Source organism: Vigna unguiculata, chromosome 7 (genome assembly GCF_004118075.2).
Source record: "Vigna unguiculata cultivar IT97K-499-35 chromosome 7, ASM411807v1, whole genome shotgun sequence".
NCBI lineage: Eukaryota > Viridiplantae > Streptophyta > Magnoliopsida > Fabales > Fabaceae > Vigna > Vigna unguiculata.
In genome coordinates this window covers 26,965,266-26,988,423 of record NC_040285.1, presented here as the reverse complement: position 1 = coordinate 26,988,423, position 23,158 = coordinate 26,965,266, and the positions used below count along the sequence as shown (strand labels likewise).

The 23,158-nt window shown below is 31.9% G+C and overlaps 3 protein-coding genes across 5 annotated transcripts; 1 reads left to right on the top strand and 2 right to left on the bottom strand.

Annotated features, from left to right (window-relative positions):
* The first annotated feature begins 831 nt into the window (after positions 1 to 831).
* Positions 832 to 4,838, top strand: LOC114191609 (ankyrin repeat domain-containing protein 13C-B-like). Its single transcript, XM_028080894.1, is given in 3 exon segments — positions 832 to 2,532; positions 2,535 to 2,932; positions 3,980 to 4,838. Coding segments are annotated over 3 exon segments (1,893 nt in total). The 5' UTR covers positions 832 to 1,424; the 3' UTR covers positions 4,367 to 4,838.
* A 698-nt stretch (positions 4,839 to 5,536) lies between these two features.
* On the bottom strand, positions 5,537 to 9,969 carry LOC114191610. 3 transcript variants are annotated; one of them, XM_028080895.1, is made up of 9 exons: positions 9,751 to 9,969; positions 8,738 to 9,203; positions 7,696 to 8,087; positions 7,189 to 7,438; positions 6,866 to 7,031; positions 6,667 to 6,769; positions 6,438 to 6,566; positions 6,092 to 6,310; positions 5,701 to 5,982 (listed from the first exon to the last, which is right to left on the bottom strand). In XM_028080895.1, the coding sequence occupies exons 2-9, from the start codon at positions 8,970 to 8,972 to the stop codon at positions 5,701 to 5,703; spliced, it is 1,776 nt and encodes a 591-aa protein (XP_027936696.1). In that variant the 5' UTR covers positions 8,973 to 9,203; positions 9,751 to 9,969. The 3 variants fall into 3 exon arrangements, with proteins under 3 accessions (XP_027936698.1, XP_027936696.1, XP_027936699.1); XM_028080897.1 differs by lacking the exon at positions 9,751 to 9,969 and having other exon boundaries at positions 5,537 to 5,982; positions 8,738 to 9,705; XM_028080898.1 differs by lacking the exons at positions 8,738 to 9,203; positions 9,751 to 9,969 and adding an exon at positions 8,511 to 8,673.
* An 11,386-nt stretch (positions 9,970 to 21,355) lies between these two features.
* LOC114192401 (plasmodesmata-located protein 3-like) lies at positions 21,356 to 22,477 on the bottom strand. The gene is made up of 2 exons (XM_028082113.1): positions 21,751 to 22,477; positions 21,356 to 21,602 (listed from the first exon to the last, which is right to left on the bottom strand). The coding sequence occupies exons 1-2, from the start codon at positions 22,460 to 22,462 to the stop codon at positions 21,475 to 21,477; spliced, it is 840 nt and encodes a 279-aa protein (XP_027937914.1). The 5' UTR covers positions 22,463 to 22,477; the 3' UTR covers positions 21,356 to 21,474.
* Positions 22,478 to 23,158: the final 681 nt, after the last annotated feature.

Genomic DNA, 23,158 nt, shown 5'->3' with positions numbered 1-23,158 from the left:
CTGGGACTGAGAGAAATCGAACTAGAGTTGGCTAAGTCAAGTTGAGACAATGTTAGGTTGAGGCATTGGATTAGGACAATGTCAAACTAAGTTGAGTGGATCTCACATTAACTCGAGCTAAGTCCATCCAAGCCTAGAATGTTCTAAACTACAAAAATTGGAATATAAATTTAAAAATGTGAAGATTTCAAATTCTTGATTTTAGATGAAATTTAAAAATCCTTAATTTTAAGGAACCCAAATACTCAATGAAATTTTGGAATTTTAATTTATTTCAAAATTCCTTATCCAAATAAGGTATTTTGTTATAAATCATATCAAATTCTTTAACAAAAATAATTACCCTGTTAGAATGTTTTTGTCTAAGCACAATCTAGGTGTAAGTTGTTTAGTCTAAAATCACGCTTTTGCAATTTGTTTGTGACAGTGTTGGACTTCCACTTTTAACTTGGTGAAGAAAGTGAGGTTGGTGTTGGTGTTAGTTGTTGTGTGACGTTGTGTTCACAAGGGTGCTTGATTGAAGAGGTGGTTTGTTGAGATTTGACTGTTTGGAATTCTGTTAACGTAAAAGGATAAGAGACAAAAATTGATTCTCGCCATTGAATTGCGAAGGAAAATCAATTCTCAATATCATTTATACTACAAAGAATTGATTGATTATTGGTGAAGGAGAATCAATTCTTTCAGTTTTGTATGTATACAAAATCGATCGGTTCTCTAGAATAAAATGTTGTTTTGAAATTTTAGGTTGTGGCAGTTAAAACGGAGAAAGAGAGAAGGGAGGGTAAATAGGAAGTAAGAAAGCAGCATCCATGGTAATGTAATAATAATAATGTAAGGGTAATGCTTGAAGTGCAGCACAGCAGAGGCATTTATTATTAAGTGTAATGAATTAAGACACCAAATCTAAAGGCAAAGGTCTCTCACACACAGAGTAGAATTATAGAATAGAAAGATAGCGGAGAAGGTGAGGGTGAGGGTGAGGGCCAGGGCAGAGAGACAGTAATAATAAGCAGAAGGAGGGAGCAACCATGCCTTCTCTCATTTCTCTCTCTCTTCTTACTCTCACACCGTCTTCGCTGCATTCATGTGCTTTTGAGTTGTGTGTGTCAGCCAGCATTACCCTCTTCTCTCACTGCTAGATCCAATCGCTTTCTCTCTCTACCTCAATTCAACCCTAACTCTTCCTTTTCTTCGCATAATTCACGCTCCTCTCTCTCCTGTCCAATCCAAATCCGCCAATTTCTCACTTTCCTTAAATCAAATCTCCCTCACTCACTGCTTCTTTCAGATGATTTGAATCCAGCTTAGTGGAGCTAGGATTTGGAGCAACAACCGATCCCTGTCTTCAATCGATTTCATTTTTGCTTTTTCTGGTGATGATAGTAGCAGCAGCAGCATAGAGGGAGAGAGAGAGAAATCTGATGGAGGATATATCGAAATACGCGCACAGTCCTGCACACGTGGCAGTGGCCAGGCGTGACCACGCCGCACTGCGCCACCTCGTTTCCACGATTCCTCGACTCGCCAAAGCCGGTGAGGTCAACACAGAGGCGGAATCGCTCGCGGCGGAGCTCAAAGCTGACCAGGTGTCGGCGGTTATCGACCGCCGCGACGTGCCGGGAAGAGAAACCCCTCTCCACCTCGCGGTGCGTCTCAGGGACGCCGTCTCCGCGGAGATTCTCATGTGTGCCGGTGCGGATTGGAGTCTTCAGAACGAGCAGGGTTGGAGTGCGCTCCAAGAAGCCGTGTGCACTAGAGAGGAAGCCATTGCGGTGATCATCGCGCGCCACTACCAGCCTCTTGCGTGGGCGAAATGGTGCCGCAGACTTCCCCGCATTGTAGCTTCCGCCGCTCGAATCCGCGACTTCTACATGGAGATATCTTTTCATTTCGAGAGCTCCGTCATTCCCTTCATTGGCCGCATTGCCCCTTCCGACACCTACCGAATTTGGAAGCGCGGTTCCAACCTCCGCGCTGATATGACCCTCGCTGGCTTCGACGGCTTCCGCATCCAGCGTTCCGACCAAACGTTTTTGTTTCTCGGAGAGGGTTATGCTTCCGAGGATGGGAATTTGAACCTGCCACCGGGTTCTTTGCTGGCGCTTGCTCACAAGGAGAAGGAGGTTACCAATGCTTTGGAGGGAGCTGGTACGCAGCCAACGGAAGCTGAGGTTAATCATGAAGTTTCTTTGATGTCTCAGACTAATATGTATAGGCCTGGTATTGATGTTACTCAGGCGGAGCTTGTTCCCCATTTGAACTGGCGGCGACAGGAGAAGACTGAGATGGTGGGGAATTGGAAGGCTAAGGTTTATGACATGCTCCATGTGATGGTGAGTGTCAAGTCGAGGAGGGTGCCGGGTGCTATGACTGATGAGGAGCTTTTTGCTGTGGATGATGGGGAGAGTGTGGTTAATGGAGAGAACAATGATGAGTATGAGGATGTGCTCACTGCTGAGGAAAGAATGCAGTTGGATTCGGCGCTGCGGATGGGGAACTCTGATGGTATTGGTCAGGAGGAGGAACCTGGAGGGGGTTTGATGGTCATTGTGAAGCCAATGCTGGGGCTAAAGAGAAGAAGAGCTGGTTTGGTTGGAACAAGAAAAACATGAAAGGTGGCGGCGGTGAGGAGCTTGAGGATTTGAAGACTGCGAAGAAGCTGTCGGGTGATCAGCAAAAGCCACAACCTGAGATTGTGAAGGATAAAAACTTTAAGAGGAAAAAGAAGAAAGGAGGAGTTAACGAGTCCAAGAATGAGAGTGAGTACAAGAAAGGATTAAGACCTGTCTTGTGGTTGACACCGGACTTTCCTTTGAAAACAGACGAGCTTCTGCCCCTGCTTGACATCTTAGCAAACAAGGTTAAGGCTATCAGGAGACTCAGAGAACTTTTGACGACTAAACTTCCTCATGGAACCTTTCCTGTTAAGGTAACCTAAACATCATCATATTCTCAACCTTCCTTAGCTTATTTCGCACTGTTGCTTTGCTCTGCACTCTTGTGGTTACTATCCATACTTTTGGAAAACAAAAAATAGGAGTTTTTTTGAGTTATAAACATTCTTCTTCCTCCTCTTCAAAGTTATTGTTATTGGGTTCGAGGTCCAGGTTTTCTTTGATTATGCGTATATTACAGATTCCTCTCCTGCTGTCCCAAGTGGGTGCCATACTATTTTTTTTTTTTTTTTATATTTAGTTGATGAGTAGATAACTCAAAAAGAGATTGATGAATATAATTATCGTTATCTGGAGATATACTATCATCATTCTATTGCCAAGTATGTGGTTTGAAGTTCGGAGCATCATTATTTGAGATATTTATGGTTTTTAGATATCTTTTTCGTCGTATGGTTGTTACGTTTGTTCTGGTTGAACGCTTAGAAGAATGAGACATTTGTCCCTGCCTTACACTTAGCATTCTTTAGGCTGACACATGTAGTTTCCCTACTGCGGATAAATTTTTGAAGTTATACATTCCTCATTTTTTTATCCAGAAGCAGCAGAACTAGATAATGCAAAGCAAAATTACGTATCGTTGCCTTAAATTCATTCAAATTAAGCTAGTTTCTTTTCCACTGTGCATTCCACATTTTTCTTCAAGATATGAATGCACTAGCACTCCCGAGAGGGGATTCATACTGGTTTTGTAAGTTTAATGGACATCAGCCCTTAGAATGCCACTTATAAATACAATTGTTGTACGATAATCAAATGAAAAATACTGAATGCCTCCGTCTTGTGTTTTTCTGAATGTCAAATACATACTGATATATGAAAAGTATGCTAGTTAATATTAATACATGTCAATTGTATTGCATAATATTAATATTTCATATGCATTGCTAACTAATTTATTTACATATCAATTCCCCACCGTGTCATTATAAAAATGACAGTGTTCACGTTTCTCTATTGTGGGATACTTTGCATGAATGCAAGCTTTTAATATTGCCCTGGTTATTCTTACTGCTTTGCAGGTAGCTATCCCTATAGTCCCTACTATACGGGTCCTTGTCACTTTTACCAAATTTGAGGAGCTTCAGCCAGTAGAGGAGTTTTCAACTCCACTCTCTAGCCCAGCTTACTTCCAGGATGCCAAATCCAAGGAATCAGAAGGGTCTACATCATGGATTTCATGGATGAAGGGAAGTCGTGGTATACAGTCCGGTGAGTCTGATAGTCATAGATATAGGGATGAAATCGATCCTTTCAGTATACCTTCGGACTACAAATGGGTGGATGCCAATGAGAGGAAACGCCGCATGAAGGCAAAGAGAGCCAAAAATAAGAAACATAAGAAGCAGACAGCTACTAAAGGAGGAGACGGAGTACAGGTAGTGGGTGAGGATGTGGAAGAATCCTAATAACACGGTATCTCTCTAATTGCTGCCTTGATGATCGTTGTCAGAAAGAAAGTGTATGTGTCATTGTGCACAGCTGACTTTATTTTTCACATTGGATGATCTAGCCAAGAATTTACTGCAAGCTTTTTGGGGGATCCATTGTTACTCCTTAAGAAAAGGGTGCCTATGTTTTTCCCCTTTCGCGATGTTGGGTTATGAAGAGTTTACATCATCTGGAAATAGTTGTATTGTCATTTGAAGAGAAAACGAAGAGGAAGAGTCTCTATGGCCTTCAATTAGTTGGCTCCATTCTGATTTTGCCCAAGATACATTACCTATATTTGTATGTACATCTGTATCTCTGATTATTGATTTTGAATTTTTGTGAGTGGTATTTCTGTTTTCACTGTTCGTTCGTGAAGTTTTGGCTATTCTTTTGAACTGACTTTTGGCCTAGTAAAATTTGTTGAAATTTGTACCTACATCATTGAATACAAGAACCTCTCTCTCTCTTTTCGCTTTAATAGTTTTTTTTACACATTTACTCTGATAATAGTTAGGATCTTTTTTGTATTTTCTTTTTTTTGCACTAAAGTGCATAATCGAAAATTGCTTAAGTATTTTCTTATCTAAAAAATCATCGAGTACACCGTAACCTTTATAGTTTAAATGTTTACCAATAAGCTGGTAACAAAGTGAGAGAATTTTTAATGGACAAACTAAGATTTATATAGCTTGTATTTCTTTTAAAGTTTTTTTAATAAAAAATTTCAGTACAAGATGTAAACATAGTATGCAATCATATTTTTATCAAGGAGCACACAAAAATTCTTAGTTAAGCTCCATCATTTTTCTAATCCAAGTATCCATAACCATTTTTAGTTTTATGGAACGGATATGAAAGCAAAAAAGAAAACTCATACACATAAAGTTCAGATCTAGTTTCTAATAAATTATCGGAAACATGCAAGATTTCATAATTTTGGGAGTTTCAAGAGTTAAACTGAATAAGGTATTGAATATGTCACGCAGTGGTTATAGAATTTGGGGACAGAATACAGGCTCACTGTTTTTCCCTACTTCTACTTGTAAAATTGATGGAAATATCCCATACCCAGCCGAGCCTGTTGACGATTTACCTAGGAACTCCACATGAAACACAACCAAAAAAGAACTAGGCAAGAAATTACGTAATATAAAAACAAGGTGCAAGCATTTTGATTCTTTCAACACCACCATCATTTAGAAATCGTGTCGTTTTTATTCTTTGCATATATGTACAATAGCTACACTACACATACAAAGAATCATAATGATATGGCACCCAGTGATGATCTAATTTACAAACATAACTCTTACCAAAATCTGTCTTTGTTAACAGTCAAGTACCCAGCCATTACCTTTCCACCAGTATTTCTCATTCCATCTATAAGAAAGGACCAGCTAGAACCCAACGCCCCAACGTAAAAATCTGAGTCAGTGGCCATCAAGAAATTAACAAGTGGATAATTTGTGCTGGTCTCTCTACCCAGGCTGGCTTCATACTCAGCCATCGACATGTTACTCTTAACTTGGCGTCTTACGTTTGTGAAGTAAAAGTTCCAATGAGAATATTCTCTTGTCTTGTCAACCACTTCCTGAATCAAATTAGTCTTATAATGTCAGTGCTTAACTAACTAGTATCATCCAAAAGATGAATCCAAATAACTACAATTGCAAAGCTGTATCCAGCAACAACTGTAATACCTGCATCTCAGTGGACAACCAAATACTATTAAGGTGAGGGAAGTGTCTCCGAATCCGACCCGCAAGCTGCATGTATTCTTCAAATCCAACCACCTTCATTTCACATGCTTTGTCTCCCATTCTTACATGCATACTTAGAAGAGGCCTTGGGACCCATGGCTTGTGACTGGACCACACGTATTCATCAATATCACCAGACCTTGCCTTCGCACTATTTTCCTGAATAAATGAAACCTTTTTTCATGAATACAATTCTATGGGCAAAATCTGGTAAATTTTCTAACATTCCCTACTTTTAATCTCCCATGTTTAGATGAAAAACATGATTAAGTTAAAAAGTGCCAACCTTTGGCCAATCCCCAGCAAGACTTTCAAGAACAACTTTTGCTGCTAATTTTCCAAAGCTAAGATGGCGTGCCTCGTTCATTAAATTGCATGTGTATTCGGTCGGGAACCTCATCAAGTAACGTACTGCCTGAAAACAATATTTATGGTAACAAGATCAGATCATGAACCATCACTAAAATGAGGACTTATCATAACGTAACTCCTTTTTCACAAGTCTGAACAGGTACCTGTGCTCTCCACCACCGTCTATCCATTTTTCTATGAGAAGCTAACAAAGTTCCGTTTAAATCAGTTGTGGGTTGCAGATAATTCCACGGGAGGCCCCACTTCCTGAAGTTGACATTGGAAAAATAAAACTCCAATAAGTTCATGCTCCCAGAATGGAAGATATCATAAATATGTGATTGCAGTTGAGAGGTTGGTTACCTGGGAGTTGGTCCAGCCCATATATGCTTTGTTGTATAATTTTCCTTTGTGGTCACAATTCCCTTACTCCACGCATCTTCACTTTTTATGAGTTCAAAAGCGCGCCGCCGGCATTCTAGAGAGGTTTCAGGGAAGAAGTAACAACTCCAACTAGACCTGGAAGATCCTGCATATAAAAGAGTAACATCATACTCATCATATATAGACTTCTTGTAATAATAACAGTAGCATTTGAAGACTTTTGTGGAGAGCAGAAGTTCACATTGTACATTGGTTGTTACAACTGAAACAGATACCACAATGAGTGATGACAAAAAATTTACCTTTGCAGCCTTCATGGTGAGCTCTGTTGTAATAGTTAGTGACAAGGACTCTTCCTTCATTGATTGCAATAGCTAGAAGTCCTGTCATCCCAACAATCTGAGCCCCAATGCCAAATCCAGGTAATCTCTCCCAGTCAGTAAGGAGGAACTTCACATCAGGGCTACTGCAGTTTAAGGGATGCTGATGGATCCAAAGGTCACGCTGCACTTTTCTGGTCATGGGATAGTTTTCTTCATCTGACCCTGCAATCTGCAAAAGCTTCTATATCAATAAACCTAACCACATTCCTTCCAATTTTTTCACCACGAACATTATAAATGTCACTTTAGCTTCCGTATGCTGTTTTCTATGCATTCAAAGAAAAACATTGAACTGGACAATAGTACATTTGGAGATAACAATGTATCAAGTAATGGTTTCCGACAACTACGGCAAACAAATCTGTTTGATGGTGAACTAGCTCGTGGTGAATCCAAAAACACTTCAGAAATAGTTTAAGAACGCACCCATGGAGGATAGGCCCCTTCGGATGCAGCCTCATGCCTGAGCTTTTGCATCTGCTCATTGAATGCAGCCACAGAAAATGTCTGCAAAGACCCCTTCCAAGTTGTCCATGGCGGAAAAACATCAGTTCCTGTACGCTTATCAAGATACTCAAATAGCTCTGTTTTCATCTTGCAGTTTTCTAAATGTGGGGCATTAGGCAAACTGGACCCACTAATTCCATGTTTTTGCAAGTACTCTTTGCCACCACTTGTGGACTCATTCAACACAGCGCTCCATGCTGAATAAAGCAATGAGACTTTCTCTTCGTTATCTCGCTCTCTGCTGCTTTTAGAATCCCATAATCTCTCTGTTTCCTTAAGCTTGAAATGGCAGTCCGAACGTGTAATCATGTCTAAGAAACAGAGAAAACATAATTCACTGTTAATTTCATTTGATATTTTCATCACAGTTAATCGGATTGGCCACAGTAATACTACATCACTGGGATCAGTTCTCATACTATTACAGGCATGTCATAATTCCAATGCTGATTACGCAAAAACAACGTATATACTGTGAAAAATATGCAGTTCAAGTAAAAAATAAGGTATGCTTAACGTAAAGACACTAATTACTGATTAAAGTATAATCCTTTAAAGTTGCTTCATGGCCAAGCCTAACCCATTTTCATCAAGTTCGCTTCAAGGATAAACGTCCTTGATTACATCAAACTTTAAAAAAGGTTGGGACTCGAAATAAACTAGGTTCTTTTTCTTAAAGAAGCAAAGGAAAATAAGAAACACAAAGGAAACCAAAGAAGTAAAACTGGTTCCACCTCTCTCCTTTTTCTTCTGTGTTTAAAGTTTTGAATCAAACACGGCTATTCTTCACAACCCAGTTTTAAAGTTTCTGGAATAGTCAATGTTCTATCTACAAAGCAATAGTTATATGATAACAGAGGTAGATGATGGTCCTGCATCCACAACCCCACTTCCGTAAAACAGAGAAAAAAAAGAACAAGAAATGTTCGAAATCAAAGAAAGGAAAAGGAAATTGACTTACTGATGTCGTTAGGAAAAGTTGAATTCCCTGATGAATTAGCCATTGACATGGTTGAAAACAAAATGGGACCAAACTGAAAGGAACCAAAGGAAGTCAAAGCAGCCAAGAACAGAGAGGTGAGGCACACTCCACAGAGAAATCCCACCACACAAATTTGGCAAGGAAACGAGTTTCCCATTTGCAAAGCTTTCTGCGAAACCACTCTCTCAATAGACTTCTGATTCAGTGGCTCCATTTCACTTTCCTCACAACGATTCTTTCTTTCTTTATTCAAAAAGCTTCTTCCCCAGCAACACTTTTCCTCATGTACTACCACAACAACACTAACTTGTGACGCTGATCCACAGTTACCTTGTTCAACTTGTGAGTCCTTCAACCACTTCAGGGAAAGAGAAAATTAAAGAAAACATACACAATTATTTGCACCTGTCTCCTTAAACACTTTTGTGGGACCACCTTTGTCAACCTTGCAACCGCAAAATTAATGCAAAGTTTCCATTAGGATTTAACAAAGCTACCCTCATACACAAACTCATGAAAAGACACAGAAACACATAAAAAGAAATCAGCATATCATCATAGATGCTTCAGCAGCCACAATAGCGTCATATTAAAAGAAAGTTGTAGCCCACATATTCTCTTGTACAATACAATCATCGTATCACAACTACACAAATAGCACAGCGAAAGTGACGGGCTAATAAATTAAGCTCAAAACAGAGAAGGGTCTAACCTAACCTAACCCAACCCAACCCAACCGAATTATTAGAAGCTATGAGAAAAACATAAAACTGTGAAAAAAAAAATAGAAGTGTTTGGAAAGTGTGGCAATGACGATTGCTAATTACTATGACTGATTGTGAAAAGACATGCGAATGCAAGGTGGAGAGAAAAAGCATTAGGAGATAAACACATGTGATGAAAACGACAAAAGTTGCAATCGGGGGAGAAGATAAGAATATGTGGCATCAGCTTTAGCAGAACCACTGAGAAACAGTGACACGGATTTTTACCTGAACTCCGCGCGTGTCTAAAAATCTATCTATAATATATTAATAGTTAGAACTTAGAAGTGATAAACATAAATTTGGAAAAGGTGAAAAGGATATGACATTTTTGGGAAGGTGAAGAACAAAGGAGAGAGACAGGTTGAGAATCGTGAAGGGAAACAGTGAAATGTTGGTGTCTGATGCAGAGTGGGGTGGTACCAATGGAAAAGGATCAAATTCTGGTGTAGTTGCCACATATGTTCTTCATTCTTCTCCATATTTGTGGTCCCCTCTTCCTTCTTTTTTATTTGTAATCTTTGGGTTAGTAGGTTCTTTAATTTGACGTAGAAATTTTCAATTTTTATTACCCCAAAGAAAGGAATAAATGCACCTGGCATGACTTGTAAACTGTGATGATGAAGATGAAAAAAACACGCCACCAAGAACTTTCCAATTTCATTCTATACAATACTATGATGTTTGTTCTCTTTGTTAATACAATAGTAAACAAACGACATTTAAATTAGGTTGGAGATGATGACCTTGTTAGTGCTGCCACTGCCTGCATGTACTTTACTTCATACTTACTTTTGTATTTTATTATTTTAAAATTAATTAACATATGCTATGTTGCATAAAAAAAATTGTATTAGTTGAAATTGGACCTCTTAATTATATATAAAAATAGGTTCATTAAACAGAAAATCAAGATTTTTTTTACTGGAGATTAGTCAAAGCTTGCATTTAAGACTATTTATTATTAAGTGAGAATAAATTCATAGATATCTATTATTTACTTATTCATTCAGTGGTTTAAATTAATTAAGATAAAAGAGCGAAAATGAGCTGGCTGTGTGTGCATGTGCATCCTTTTCTTTCCTTCATAAATAATTTCATTCTTTTTAATTCAATTTCAACACATTCTGTTTAAGCATTATTCTTCTGCTTTTAACTAGTAGGTATTTTGAAGAAGGTTAGTTTATCTTCTTCTTTTTCTTTTTCTTTTTTTAAGTTATATTCCTAATTTCATTAGTTTGGAGTAAAAATCGTGATAAAAAATGTAACGATACTTAAAATAAAAAGCTAAAAAATATAAAAAACACATTAACTTATAATTATACTAGAGATAAAAAAAAGAGTCAAAATTGTGAAAAATAATTAAATGACTATTAGGACAAATAGAAAGAGTACAAAATTATTAAATAAATAGTACAGCAAATCATTACACAATAATAAAAGTAATGGTAAACTTTCATCTTTTTCAAATATTAAATATTCTTTTAATTTAAGATATTTAGGAAACGTCTACTAACAACAATTCATAAAGGGCCACAGTAATGATTATAAAAAAATACTCTGAAGTTTGCTTCGATGAATATTTAAAAAAAAAAATCCAACCAGTTTACAGTTTCTTTTTTATAATTTTTAATTTAAATTTAATTATTGTTTTGACTAATTCTTTCATATTTTTCTTAAAATATTCTTCTGGTGAAATAAAAATGCAGGAAATAAAATTAAGATATTAATTAAAAGTAAAATATTTTAAGAAAAATATCATTAAATAAAATAAACGTAAATAAAAATGGTTTATGTTTCAGAAAAAAAAAGTGCCAATTTTTCTTATAAATTAGTAAAAGTAGTATTGTATGTCAATTTTATCTGTTTTTATATTTATATTTCAATAATTTCATTTCTAATAGTATCTATTACAGTCTCATTCTACATCTTCAAAATTTAACTATTTTGTTAATAGCTACTAAATGCATTTAAAACAGAAGGTTTTCATTAAAAAAACTTTATTAATGAAATGTAAATATAATAAATATTTTTAATGATTTAATTATTTTAAATTTTAAAGGGATGATAAGAGGGCGGGGACGGGTTTCCCTATCCCATAATCATTCACATACCTAAACTTAACGGGTATCAAATTTTTGTCCCTTGCTCATTCCTACCGAGTAACGAGTATATTGTCGTATCCATACCTATACTCATTTTCTTATTGTTTCAATATTAATTACTTAATTTTTATAAAATAATAAAAAATTATGGTAAAGACAACATAATATATCAAATATTAAATATTAAGAGGAGGGTTATTTTTTCGATATAAAATATTTAGAAAGAAATTATAATTGCATGCATATCAAATTAATCTCAAATTAGAATATCAAATAAAATTTTATGAAAACCAAAATATTTATTAAATTTACAAATATTAATAAACCTTAGCTGATAAAATCTAAAAATATTTTTAAAAAAATATAAAAGAAACACAAATATTCAAATTAAAATATATTTTAAATGTTTGTTTACTTCAATTTTTTAAATTCAGAAGAAACTCTTTTTTATGCACAAATAAATATTATAATACATCATTTTATCAAGATCACGTAAAGCATAACTATTAAACTAATAATAATAAAATTTAAAAATCGATCACATATCTTTTAAAATTCAATATATATTAAATGATGATAAAAAAAACATTAATGAAAATCACATTAAATTTTTATATTATAGTAAATAAAATTTATTTATACAAACAATTATAGTGACAAAATTACAGCATGATTAATGAGTTATAAAATGAAAAATAATTATATAAAATATATCAAAATAGTATTCTACATGATAAAAATAAACAAATAAAAATATTAAAAAGTTATCAAATGTGTGTCTTATAAACAACTTGAAAAACTATTGAATGAAATTGCACAAAGAAATTTATATGTATAATTATGGGTACAGTCAATGATAACGAAACAAAAATGGTTCTTCAAATGAAACAAAATTTAATAATAATAGAGTAAAGAAAATAATTTTTTTATGTTACCTAGTAAAGGAAAGGTTTATGCTATTAAATATAAATTGAGAGTCTTATATATATATATATATATATATATATATATAATGTTAATTAATTAATTGTGAATATTTTAATAATTTAAGCGGTGACGGGTATTATGGCGTGTATAGAGACGGGAACGAGGTGAATATGTACATCCTCATACCCAATTGAAAAGTCGGAGATTTCCTATACCCAATCAATGCGGAGATTTTTCGTTACAATAGAGACGAATTCGAGCTATACCTACGAGGATGAGTTTATTTGTCATCTCGAATTACAATCTTAAAAAACTATATTTTTAGTGAATTTTAAATTATAATATTATTTAGTGTTATATATGTTTTTGATCCCTTAACTTTTAGTAAAAATTGAAATTAGTCTCTCTCCAAAATTTTGACCTAATTTAGTCTCTATACTTTATAAATGTGTGAATTTAGTCTTTTTAATGCAATTTTGTTAAGTTGATTCGACGTATTCATGATGACATTTGAGTTGTTTACAGCATTTGAGACAATTCCGCTTCAATATTAGTTGAATGTTAGCTAAGAAATGCATTTGAAATATCAACAAAATTTGGTTTAAAGGACTAAATTCATATATTTTTAAAGTTGAGAGAGTGAACTCGGTCTAAGTTTTGGAAAATGATTTATTCCAATTTTCATTAAAAATTAAGAGGCTAAAAATATATTTAATGCTATTATTTAAAACCACTTTATTTACTGTATCTATTACACAGTACAGAGTTTGTACCAATAAAAAAGAGTGACACTCTTGAGCCCATATGATTTATAATGAACCTCATTATACGATTCTCATTTTATATACCAGTTTAATCCCAGTATTTTTATATGTTCATTGTAAAAAATAGATTGTGGATTATAATTAAAAATTATAATAAATAACAACTTTAATAGACAAATATAATTGATATTTAAGATAAATATAATATGAAGAGAAAAATATTTTGTGGATAAAAAAGTGAAGTTAGAAAAGTAAGTTGGAAGCAGCTACAAACAAGTGGCTCCGGGGAATGGGGTGGTTGTAGAGGCATAGCATGTCACATGTCACATGCCCCTGCTTCTGAAATAATTGCCACTTATTGGACACGTGGCCCAATCATAAAATCAGAAAGATGAGTTTTTTCTTTCACTTTGTTTCTCGGTAATGTCAGTGAATCCTTTCATAAGCAGATAAACACTATAATCAAACTTAATTAAATGCCAACTTTTGTTGACTTCTTCACACATCTCTCTTCAATCTTAAATATAATTAAAAAAAGTACTATTGGAATTTGTGAATTATTTTTAAATAACTATAAGTATATTTCTATTAAGATATATTAGTTGATCTTGTTTTTTTATGTTGTGTTTATTTACATGATGATTATATGTTATCCGTAAGTTGAGAATAATGCAAGTAAAGGACATCAACAATAAAATAATTTTAGAGGGGTGTACATTAAAGGGGTACATTCAGTTAAATCTAATTAAATCTATTTATGTTAGTCTTTTTCTTTTTTGGTATAGCATAAAGTTTTTTTTTCATTATTGTGTTTCGGAAAACACATTGAGCATACATACTTAGTTTAATTATTTAAGATAAATTATGACATGTTTTAATTAGTAGAATAGGATAATGATATCTTGACCCTTTTTTTTTTACTTATTTTTAACATACTACTTTAATTATCTTTTAATTATTTATGTTGATTTCTTTTAGTAATGTGATGTGATGATCTAAGAATGATTAGAGTGATGAATTAAAAGCCAATCGAAAAAAAGGAGTCAAAATATTATTATCTAGTAGAATAATTCTACTAATTTGGATGTTACACTTTTTATTAAAAACAATAATTTAATCCTTATTTTTGTTCGATTTTGTGAATTTACTCCTAATAATTATTTTTTGTCCAATAAGATCTTAATTTTTGTTACTTTTGTTCAATTTAGTTATTTTTGTTAATATCGTTTAAATCATTGACATACAGTGAATGTTGTATGTTACATGTCAGTTCTTCATTTTTAAATTTTTAAATTTTTCTTACTTGTAAAAAAATGTTCAGTATCAAGTCAACATCATGTCACGTAGTAGTAGTAGTAGTGCCACATGACAGGATCAGTGACAAGCGTTATTGACACATGTTAGCGTCAATGACACATGTTAGTGTCAGTGACACGTGTCAATGTCTTATAAAGGGGTCAAAGTGAGTCAATCTGTCTTATACAGGTTGAGCTAAAAAAGGCTAGTTCAACCCGACCCAACCCACAATGGATTTGTGGGTTGACTCACTTACAAATATTTTTTTTACAATTTATTTTATATATTTATTGCATTACAATGGAAGTGAATTGACTTAATTTATTTTTTATAGTAGTGGAATCAAAGTGTTCACCTAATTCTTAAAGTATTAGTATAAATATAGTTAAAGATTAAAGTATCAGCATATATAACTTGACAAACAAATTAATTAAACTTTCAAATATGATTGAACAACATTCTAGCATTTAAAAACATAAAACTGTGAATCTATCAATTAGAAGTAGTAAATAATTATAATTGATCGGGTTGGAACATATTTTGACATCTCTAATGTCTTATATTCAATATGGTCTCTATATTCGTTATTTTTTTTTGGTTAAAATACCTTTTTTGTTCCAATTTTCGTCAAGTTTTTTCAAATAAGTCATAATTTTTGTTTTGTGTTCAAATAGGTCCCAATTTTCGTCAATTTTGTTCAATTGGGTCCTTTTTTGCTAACACCGTTTAAATCATTAACGACCATGAACAATGACTGTCACATGTCACTTCGTGGTTTTTTTTGAATTTTTTTTATTTTTTTTGAATTTATTTTTATTTTCTTAAATGTACACATGTCAATCCAGTAGCGTGCCACGTGTCACTTCGTGGTTTTTTTGAATTTTTTTTTAAATTTTTATAAATGTCTACGTGTCAACCTAGTAGCGTACCTCGTGTCAAAGTCAATATTCTATATTCAATTTGGTCCCTATATTTGTTATTTTTGTTCAATTAGGTTCCAATTTTTGTTAACATTAACCAATTTGGTCCCTATCAAAAATGTGACCAAACTTAATTTATATATCAAAGTTATAATGATGTGAATTTTAATATATTATATAAAAATATTTAATAAAAAATGTGAATTTTAATATAAAAATTAAATTTGGTTTTAATTTGGAGAGGGACCAAATTGATTAATGTTAACAAAAATTGGGACCTAATTGAAAAAAAATAACAAATATAGGGACCAAATTGAATATAGAACATTGACTTTGACACGTGGCACGTTACTGGGTTGACACGTGGACATTTATAAAAAATTAAAAAAAATAAAAAAATATTCAAAAAATATTCAAAAAAAATAGTGACATGTGACACCCTATTGGGTTGACATGTGTACATTTAAAAAAATTAAAAAATTTAAAAAAAGAAAAAGAAAAATTAAAAAAATTCAAAAAAACCACAAAGTGACACGTGACAGTCACTGTTCATGAACGTTAATGATTTAAACGGTGTTAGCAAAAAAGGACCCAATTGAATAAAATTGACGAAAATTGGGAAAAAAAGGTATGTTAATCTTTTTTTTTTACAATCCAATATTTTTTTATATAAATTGAGACATTTTTTTCCCTTTCTAAATAAATCCCAAATTATTTTTTTTATAAATGTTACATTCATTTTTAGGTTAAACTAATTAATTGATTTTTAACCTAAAAATCACATAAACTATTATTATTAAATAGTTTATGTGATTTTTAACCTGTCCTAACATTTATATAAAAATTAAATTTAGTTTCAATTTGAAAATAGATAAAGTTGCTTAATTTTAACAAAAAATTGATTGAATTGAACAAAAATAAAGAATATAAAGATCAACTTGAATATAAAATACTGACACGTAACACTAACTTTGACATGTGACACTACTGCCACCACGCACAATGTTAATTTGGCAAGTGGGTATTTTTTTAAAAATTTTAAAAAATTAAAATAAAAACCACAAACACGTGACATATACTATATATTCACTGCCCATTAATTATTTAAACAATATTAAAAAAGAACTAAATTAAAAAGATAACGAAAACTAAAATCTTATTAAAAAAGAAATATTAAAACTAAATAAAAAAAAATCAAACAAAAATAGTAATTAAATTTGAATTTTAAACTACATTTGTTTATCCAAGTAATCGTGGCCTTCCAATCTCGTTATTAGGTTTATTACTTATTTTTTTCAAAAAATTGTATTATTGACGAATAACTAAACTGTATTTGTTATGTTTTATTTATTCAAGTTTAAAAAAAAAGTGATATTGTAAATGATAAATTCTAATAGCTTATATAAATATTAAATATTAAAATTATATTTGGTTTAAATATATTATTTTATCTCTGAAATTTTTTATTAAAATATATTTGGTTTAAAATATTATTTTAACTCTGAAATTATTTCAAATAGAAGCAGTTCAGTGTCACAATTCATGAATTTAGATCTTCCTTCTATTTAGAGTAAATGCAAGAGTATTGTTTAATCAATTCTGTCAATCTATTATATTTATTATTCAATTTATTTTCTCAAATAAAATAAACTAAACAATAAAAAATAATGAAAAATACAAGTTGCCACGATTCCCTTACATGCTTTTACTTTTAATTTTTAACGAACACGAAGAACGCACTATTTCTTTTTTAATTTTTTTTTCTTCTGGGTTCTGGCTGGTGAATATATATTTTTCTTTTATATTATACTTGTTTACTTAAACCCAAATAATTAAATTTAATTGGCAGTATAAAAAGAAATCAAACAGATCATGTGGGTAAGAAGAATCATATACACTGCTATCCCTGACCCACCCAGATTTCTTCTTATTTATTAAACTGAAATTGGCTTATTCAAAATCCAAATTAAATTAGACAAAATTGAATTAAGTCAACCTTCTAGTATAATATATAAAATTCTATAACATAACATAATATGTAGTTAGATCCTAGAATAACATAACATTTTACATGGCTTAGAGATCCTAGAATAATATTAACATAATTAACTCTAGAGTAATATTATTGGAATTAAATAAGAATAAGGAAGTGTTGAAAAGTTCATAAATTATTGGAAGCCTATACTTATTAGATATAAGGCAACTTCATAATATATAAATGAGGTGCAAACCTTATCTTATAAAATTGGTTTTAGAACATTGAGTTAGATTTAAAGTCTACTTCTAACATGGTATCAAAGTCATTGTTTAGAAAAAAAAAAAAAACTATCCTAGCAAGATTTCTTAGAGATTCTCTTTCACCTCCTTTTTCATCCCTTATCCCACCGTTAACTGGTCACTCATTAATTTTTAGTCTCACGCACAAATTTCATAATATATAACTGAGATACAAACCTTACCTTACAACTTAGTTGTATAAGTTGAGTTAAGTTTAAAGTATTTCTAACATAAATAAATGATTTTATTAAATTTGAATTCTTTATTTTAGAAAATTTTACTAAATTTTGTGCTATTAACCGAATTATTATGTATATGTTAAATGGATAAAATGGTTATTATCTTATTTTATTATGTAATTTAGTTATTTAATTTTATAATTTATAAAAATTATAAGATAATAAAATTATATATAAATACTGACAAAATAAGAGAACTATATTAACTGTTTAATTGTCACAACACATGATTAAAAAAATCAAATAAAAGGGTAATAGTGTTTTTAAATTTATCAAAAAATTAAAATATTAATTAACTTTGAGTTAATAATTAAAGTGTTTGGTAACATTAGAGAATAAATTAGTAAATACCAAAAAAATTATTAAGATATAAATATTTCTTTTATTTTAAATAAAAATATATTATTATGTAATTATAATTTTAAATATTTAATATAATTAAATATTGGAGTTAAAAAATTAAATTGAACCAATTTATTTAAAAAAAAACTAATTTTAATTTTTAGTAAAAGTTAATAAACAAAAATATGTTTAACTCAGAAAGAAAATATGACAACGCATAAATAAATTCTGTGATATATAGACCCAACTCACCTTCTTACCAGAATAAATAAGTTATACTAAAGAAATTATATTTAAAGTTTTAACGATATATTTTTATTTTTATTTTCATAAAAAAATGTTGTTGTTGTTAGTGAAATTTGTAAATACAATTTCCCTGATGGTAATGAAATAAATATTTAAATAAAAAATAAACTAAATTTGTATATTTAAATTAATTTTATAAAAAAAATTATTTTAAAAGTGCTTTTTTTTCTTAGTTTTTTTTGTTAAGGGATTAATGTACTTGTCATTTCAACCATGATGATTATGGTTTTCGGTTCATTCTCAAAAGGGCTTAACTAAACTAATTTTAATAAATTGATAATCAGATTTATCAATTTGATATAGTTCTGGACCTATCTTACATCAGGGAGGTCCAAAGAATTCATAAGATTAAAATTTCGTATAAGAAAAAGGTTGATATTGTAAAAATGTCAACAAACGTCCTATGACCTAGGAACAACTCGTGAGTATTTTTTTAAAGTTAAAAATTTTATTGGAAAATGAAAATGAAAAAAATTACTTTAAATAAAATCTTTATGCACATGAAAACATTTATTCAATTAAATTTAAACTGAGTAAAGTAAGGTCAAACCTAAGTTAAGTTAGGTCAAGTCAAGTCAAGTTAGGTCGAGATAGATCAAGTCCAAGTCAAGTGAAGCTAAGTTTAATTCATATTACGTAGAGTATGACTATACACGAGTTATGACAAGTTAGTTCAAATTGAATTTAGGTTGGGCTAAATTTATTTTCACGCGGGTCAATGTGAGAGAGACTCAAATCATATATGGTCAAGTCAAGTTGGACTTGTGTTGACTAATTTGAGCTGCATTTAGGTCACGTTGAGTTAGATCGCGTCTAAGTTTGATTGAGCCAACTCAAACTCATATTAAGTTTAGTTGAGTTAGGCCCACATTAGACAAAACATAGTTAGACCCACCTAAAGTCAAGTTAAATTAGATTCATATTAAACGGAGTTGAATTAAACACACATCGAATAAAGTCAAGTGTGACCCAATTCAGATTGAGTTGATGAGTCCTATTTCTTGCACCCCATTTGTTTCTCATGCATCCCTTAATTTTTTAAATTTCCCATTCTATCCTTAACTTAATAATATCAGTCCAACCTTTGTTCTTCTTTTCTCTTTGCATTCACCCTGATCTCCTCTTCTTCATTGTGTAGGTTTTCGTTCCCTCCTCCCTATTATCACCATTTTGCTTTGAATTGTGGAGCTTTGAAGATTTGGAAGATTATTCTAAGGTGTTTCACCATTCACACCGTTCAACAAAGATAAAGTGTTTAGTTTGGTTTTGTTATGATTATGTCATCGAATTGCATGTTTAGTTAGGGTGTTGCTTATATTTTTGGAATGAAGATTCTAGAACATATTACAGGATCTAGAGCACACAATCATATAGTTCTTTCCAGATCTGGAATGTGTAGCTCAAAATACGTGATAGCTTTTTGAAATACCCTTTTCGAAATGTTATTTCAAATCACTTTCAGATTTTATGTTCCACAATAGAAGCATTTACTAAAAAAGAAATGATAGTTTAACAAAGTTTTCTTTGACAAACTTCGACAAACAATCAATTTTGATAAACTAAAACTTTATTATTTTATTTTTGTAACTTTCATAAAAAATAAAAATTATTTTTGGTTTACTATTTATTAAGGGGTAGAATGATATTTTAAAAAATTAGGGAGGTGCCGGGAGAAAAAAAAATGGGGTGCAGGAAGTAGGAGTCTAAGTTGAGTTGAGTGAAATCCACACTGTGTGCCGCATTGAGTTGGTTCCATGTCAAACCCATCTCAAACCTAGACAAATTAGACACATTAAAGCTAAGAAGGTACAATATTATATATTTTACATGGGAGTAACTTGATTCTCTAAAAAGAAGTTTATATAATTTAATTGTTATTAATCAATAAATAAAATAGGAGATCTCTTCTAAGATTAATTATGCTAAACAATATTTATACTTTTATAATTTTAAAATGAGCACATTTTAATAAAAAAATCATACTCTTTTTAATTTTAAAAGAACATTTGCCCCCTTATATTCATAATAAAATAATATTAACAACTCTTGTGATTTTAATAAATGTCACTTACTTCTCTGGTTTTTACTTAAAAATAACATATGAATTAAAATGAATGAAAAATTAAAAATTTCAAAATATAGAAACAAAATAATTTTTATAAATAAAAGTGAATAATTTAATTATGAAAATTTACATCCACTCCTCAGAAGATTTTTAAAATTAAATTTATACATTCTTTATTTTGAAGTAAACACCTATACCTCTTACATTATTAATAAAATAAGCTATATTTCTTATTTATTTTTATTAATACTTAATTTTTTTTTACAACATATTTTTACTCGTATTAAAAATATATTTAAATACAGTATTAACTTAATAACTTTAATAACATTAGTATTATATTTATGAATATTTTTTTTATATTAAAATAACACTTTCTTAAAATATAATTTTAAGATATTGTTAATATATATTGAATAAATCATTCAAATTTTATAAAAAAATCTTTAATTTTAATTTAAAACTTAGTTTTTAATATTCATAATTTGTATTTAATCACCGTATTCAAAATATAAAGAAAGGAAACGTCTTTTAAAAAAGTAAGAAAATTATGATTATTATTTTATTAAAAATCCAGGAAGATGAACTCGTATTTTAAAATTAAAAAGGATGTAAAATATTATTTAGTATAATTTTGTCTAAATAAAATGATTGGGAGTATGATTAGATCTCCTATGGCCAATCTTACGAAAACCCAGTTCAGTTCACTCTCTATTCATATTCGTCTTTTCTAAACCGAGAGTTAAGCATCGACATCAAAGCAAAACCCACAAACAAAGCAACGGCCCCTCCAACAATTATCGCTGCCAACCTTTCCGTGTTGCCATTGCTTCTTGCTCCTGTATTCATTGAAGAAAATTCTAAGAAATTAATTTTTTTTTTTATAACTATTCTTGATCTGGATAATTAAAAATTTAAAAGTTAAAAAAAATAAATCAATGTGTAGCAAATGAAAATAGAAGAGTTTGATTCTCGTTGAACAGTTACCTGGGACAGAGTTACCATAAAAGTTGTAGTTTATGAAACACTTGTCAAGATATATTTGTGCCGAAAGTGAAGTACCACATTCTTCTTTTCCAACCAGCACTGCATCGTTGACGCAACTGCTACAGTCACAAGTCTCTAAATCTCCTTCACACTGCGCCATTATTTTCACCGATCTATAATTCACCGAGTAGAACCCATTACTGTTCAGAATCCCACTTTCCAGCGTCGCAAAACCCTCCTCCATTAACTCTTTGAACTTCACGTACTCCATAACCGGTTTCCCACACTCTCTGTGAACCAAACTGTTACTTCTAGATTCACCGGCTGTTTCCTCAATTTCGTAGTGCAAATAGCAACCGTCAAGTTGTACCCGTGCTGATACGGAATCACTGCACAAGGTGTTTGACATCTGAGGCAGTAAGTTGACGCAGCTGAAACATTCTTCTTTGCTGATATCATCTCTGCATTGGAAAAGGCCCGAGATGGCTGTTTCATCATCAACGGCTTCTGTGGTTCTGAAGAACTTGTGTTGGAAGGATTGTGCAATGAGTTGTTGGAACAGAGAGTTGAGTGTTAGAGAAAATTGGTGGTTCAACGTTTGGGCTGCACAGGTTCTGTAGATTAATGTGGTGTAATCGGAAAGTGGGTTAGAAGAAGGTAGGAAGAGGAAGAAAGTGAGGGTGAGGATAATGGCGGAATGGGAAAGGTTCATTTCGGAAGTGATTTTCGGTGTGGCATTTGGTGGTTTGGAGAAACTATGTATAGGTGTGGGGGTTGGGATTTTGGTTTGTTTTTTCATTCCTAATCCTATCTACCGACTTAACTGAGAAACACTGCAACAAGCAATTAACAAAACACATCTTCCTCAGTTCATTTTACTTTAAACCTTGTGCTACAATACAAGTTATTCTATGTACATTCAACATGCCTACGTATTTCAGGTTAGAAATTTGAAGTTTGCTTGGTATGAAGTTGGTGCAAGTTTACTTTAAAGCGTTGCATGTAACTAACGTGGTGGTTCTCGAATTATTTTTACGAAAATGATATTCGAACATAAATTTCGAACTCATTTTTGACATGGGTGACGTGACAGCCTTTTTTTTTTTTTTTAAAATCAAACTGAACTCATTGTCACGTGCGCGGAAGTTAGCCTGTAAATTCTTTTTGGCAAAACGAAATCAGATGTGAAGAGAGAAAGTAAGACAAAATGGAAAACTTGGTATAGTGTTGGTGAGACAGGGAGAGAGAAAGTCGGAGGAAGTGGAGACAGCGTGAGGAAGTCGGAGGAGAGGCAGAAACAGCGTGAGAAAGTCGAAGGAAAGGCGGAGACAGCGTGAGCAAGTCTTTGGAAAGGCGAAGACAGCGTGAGAAAGTTGGCGGAACGGAGGAGAGAGAGTGAGATAGTCGG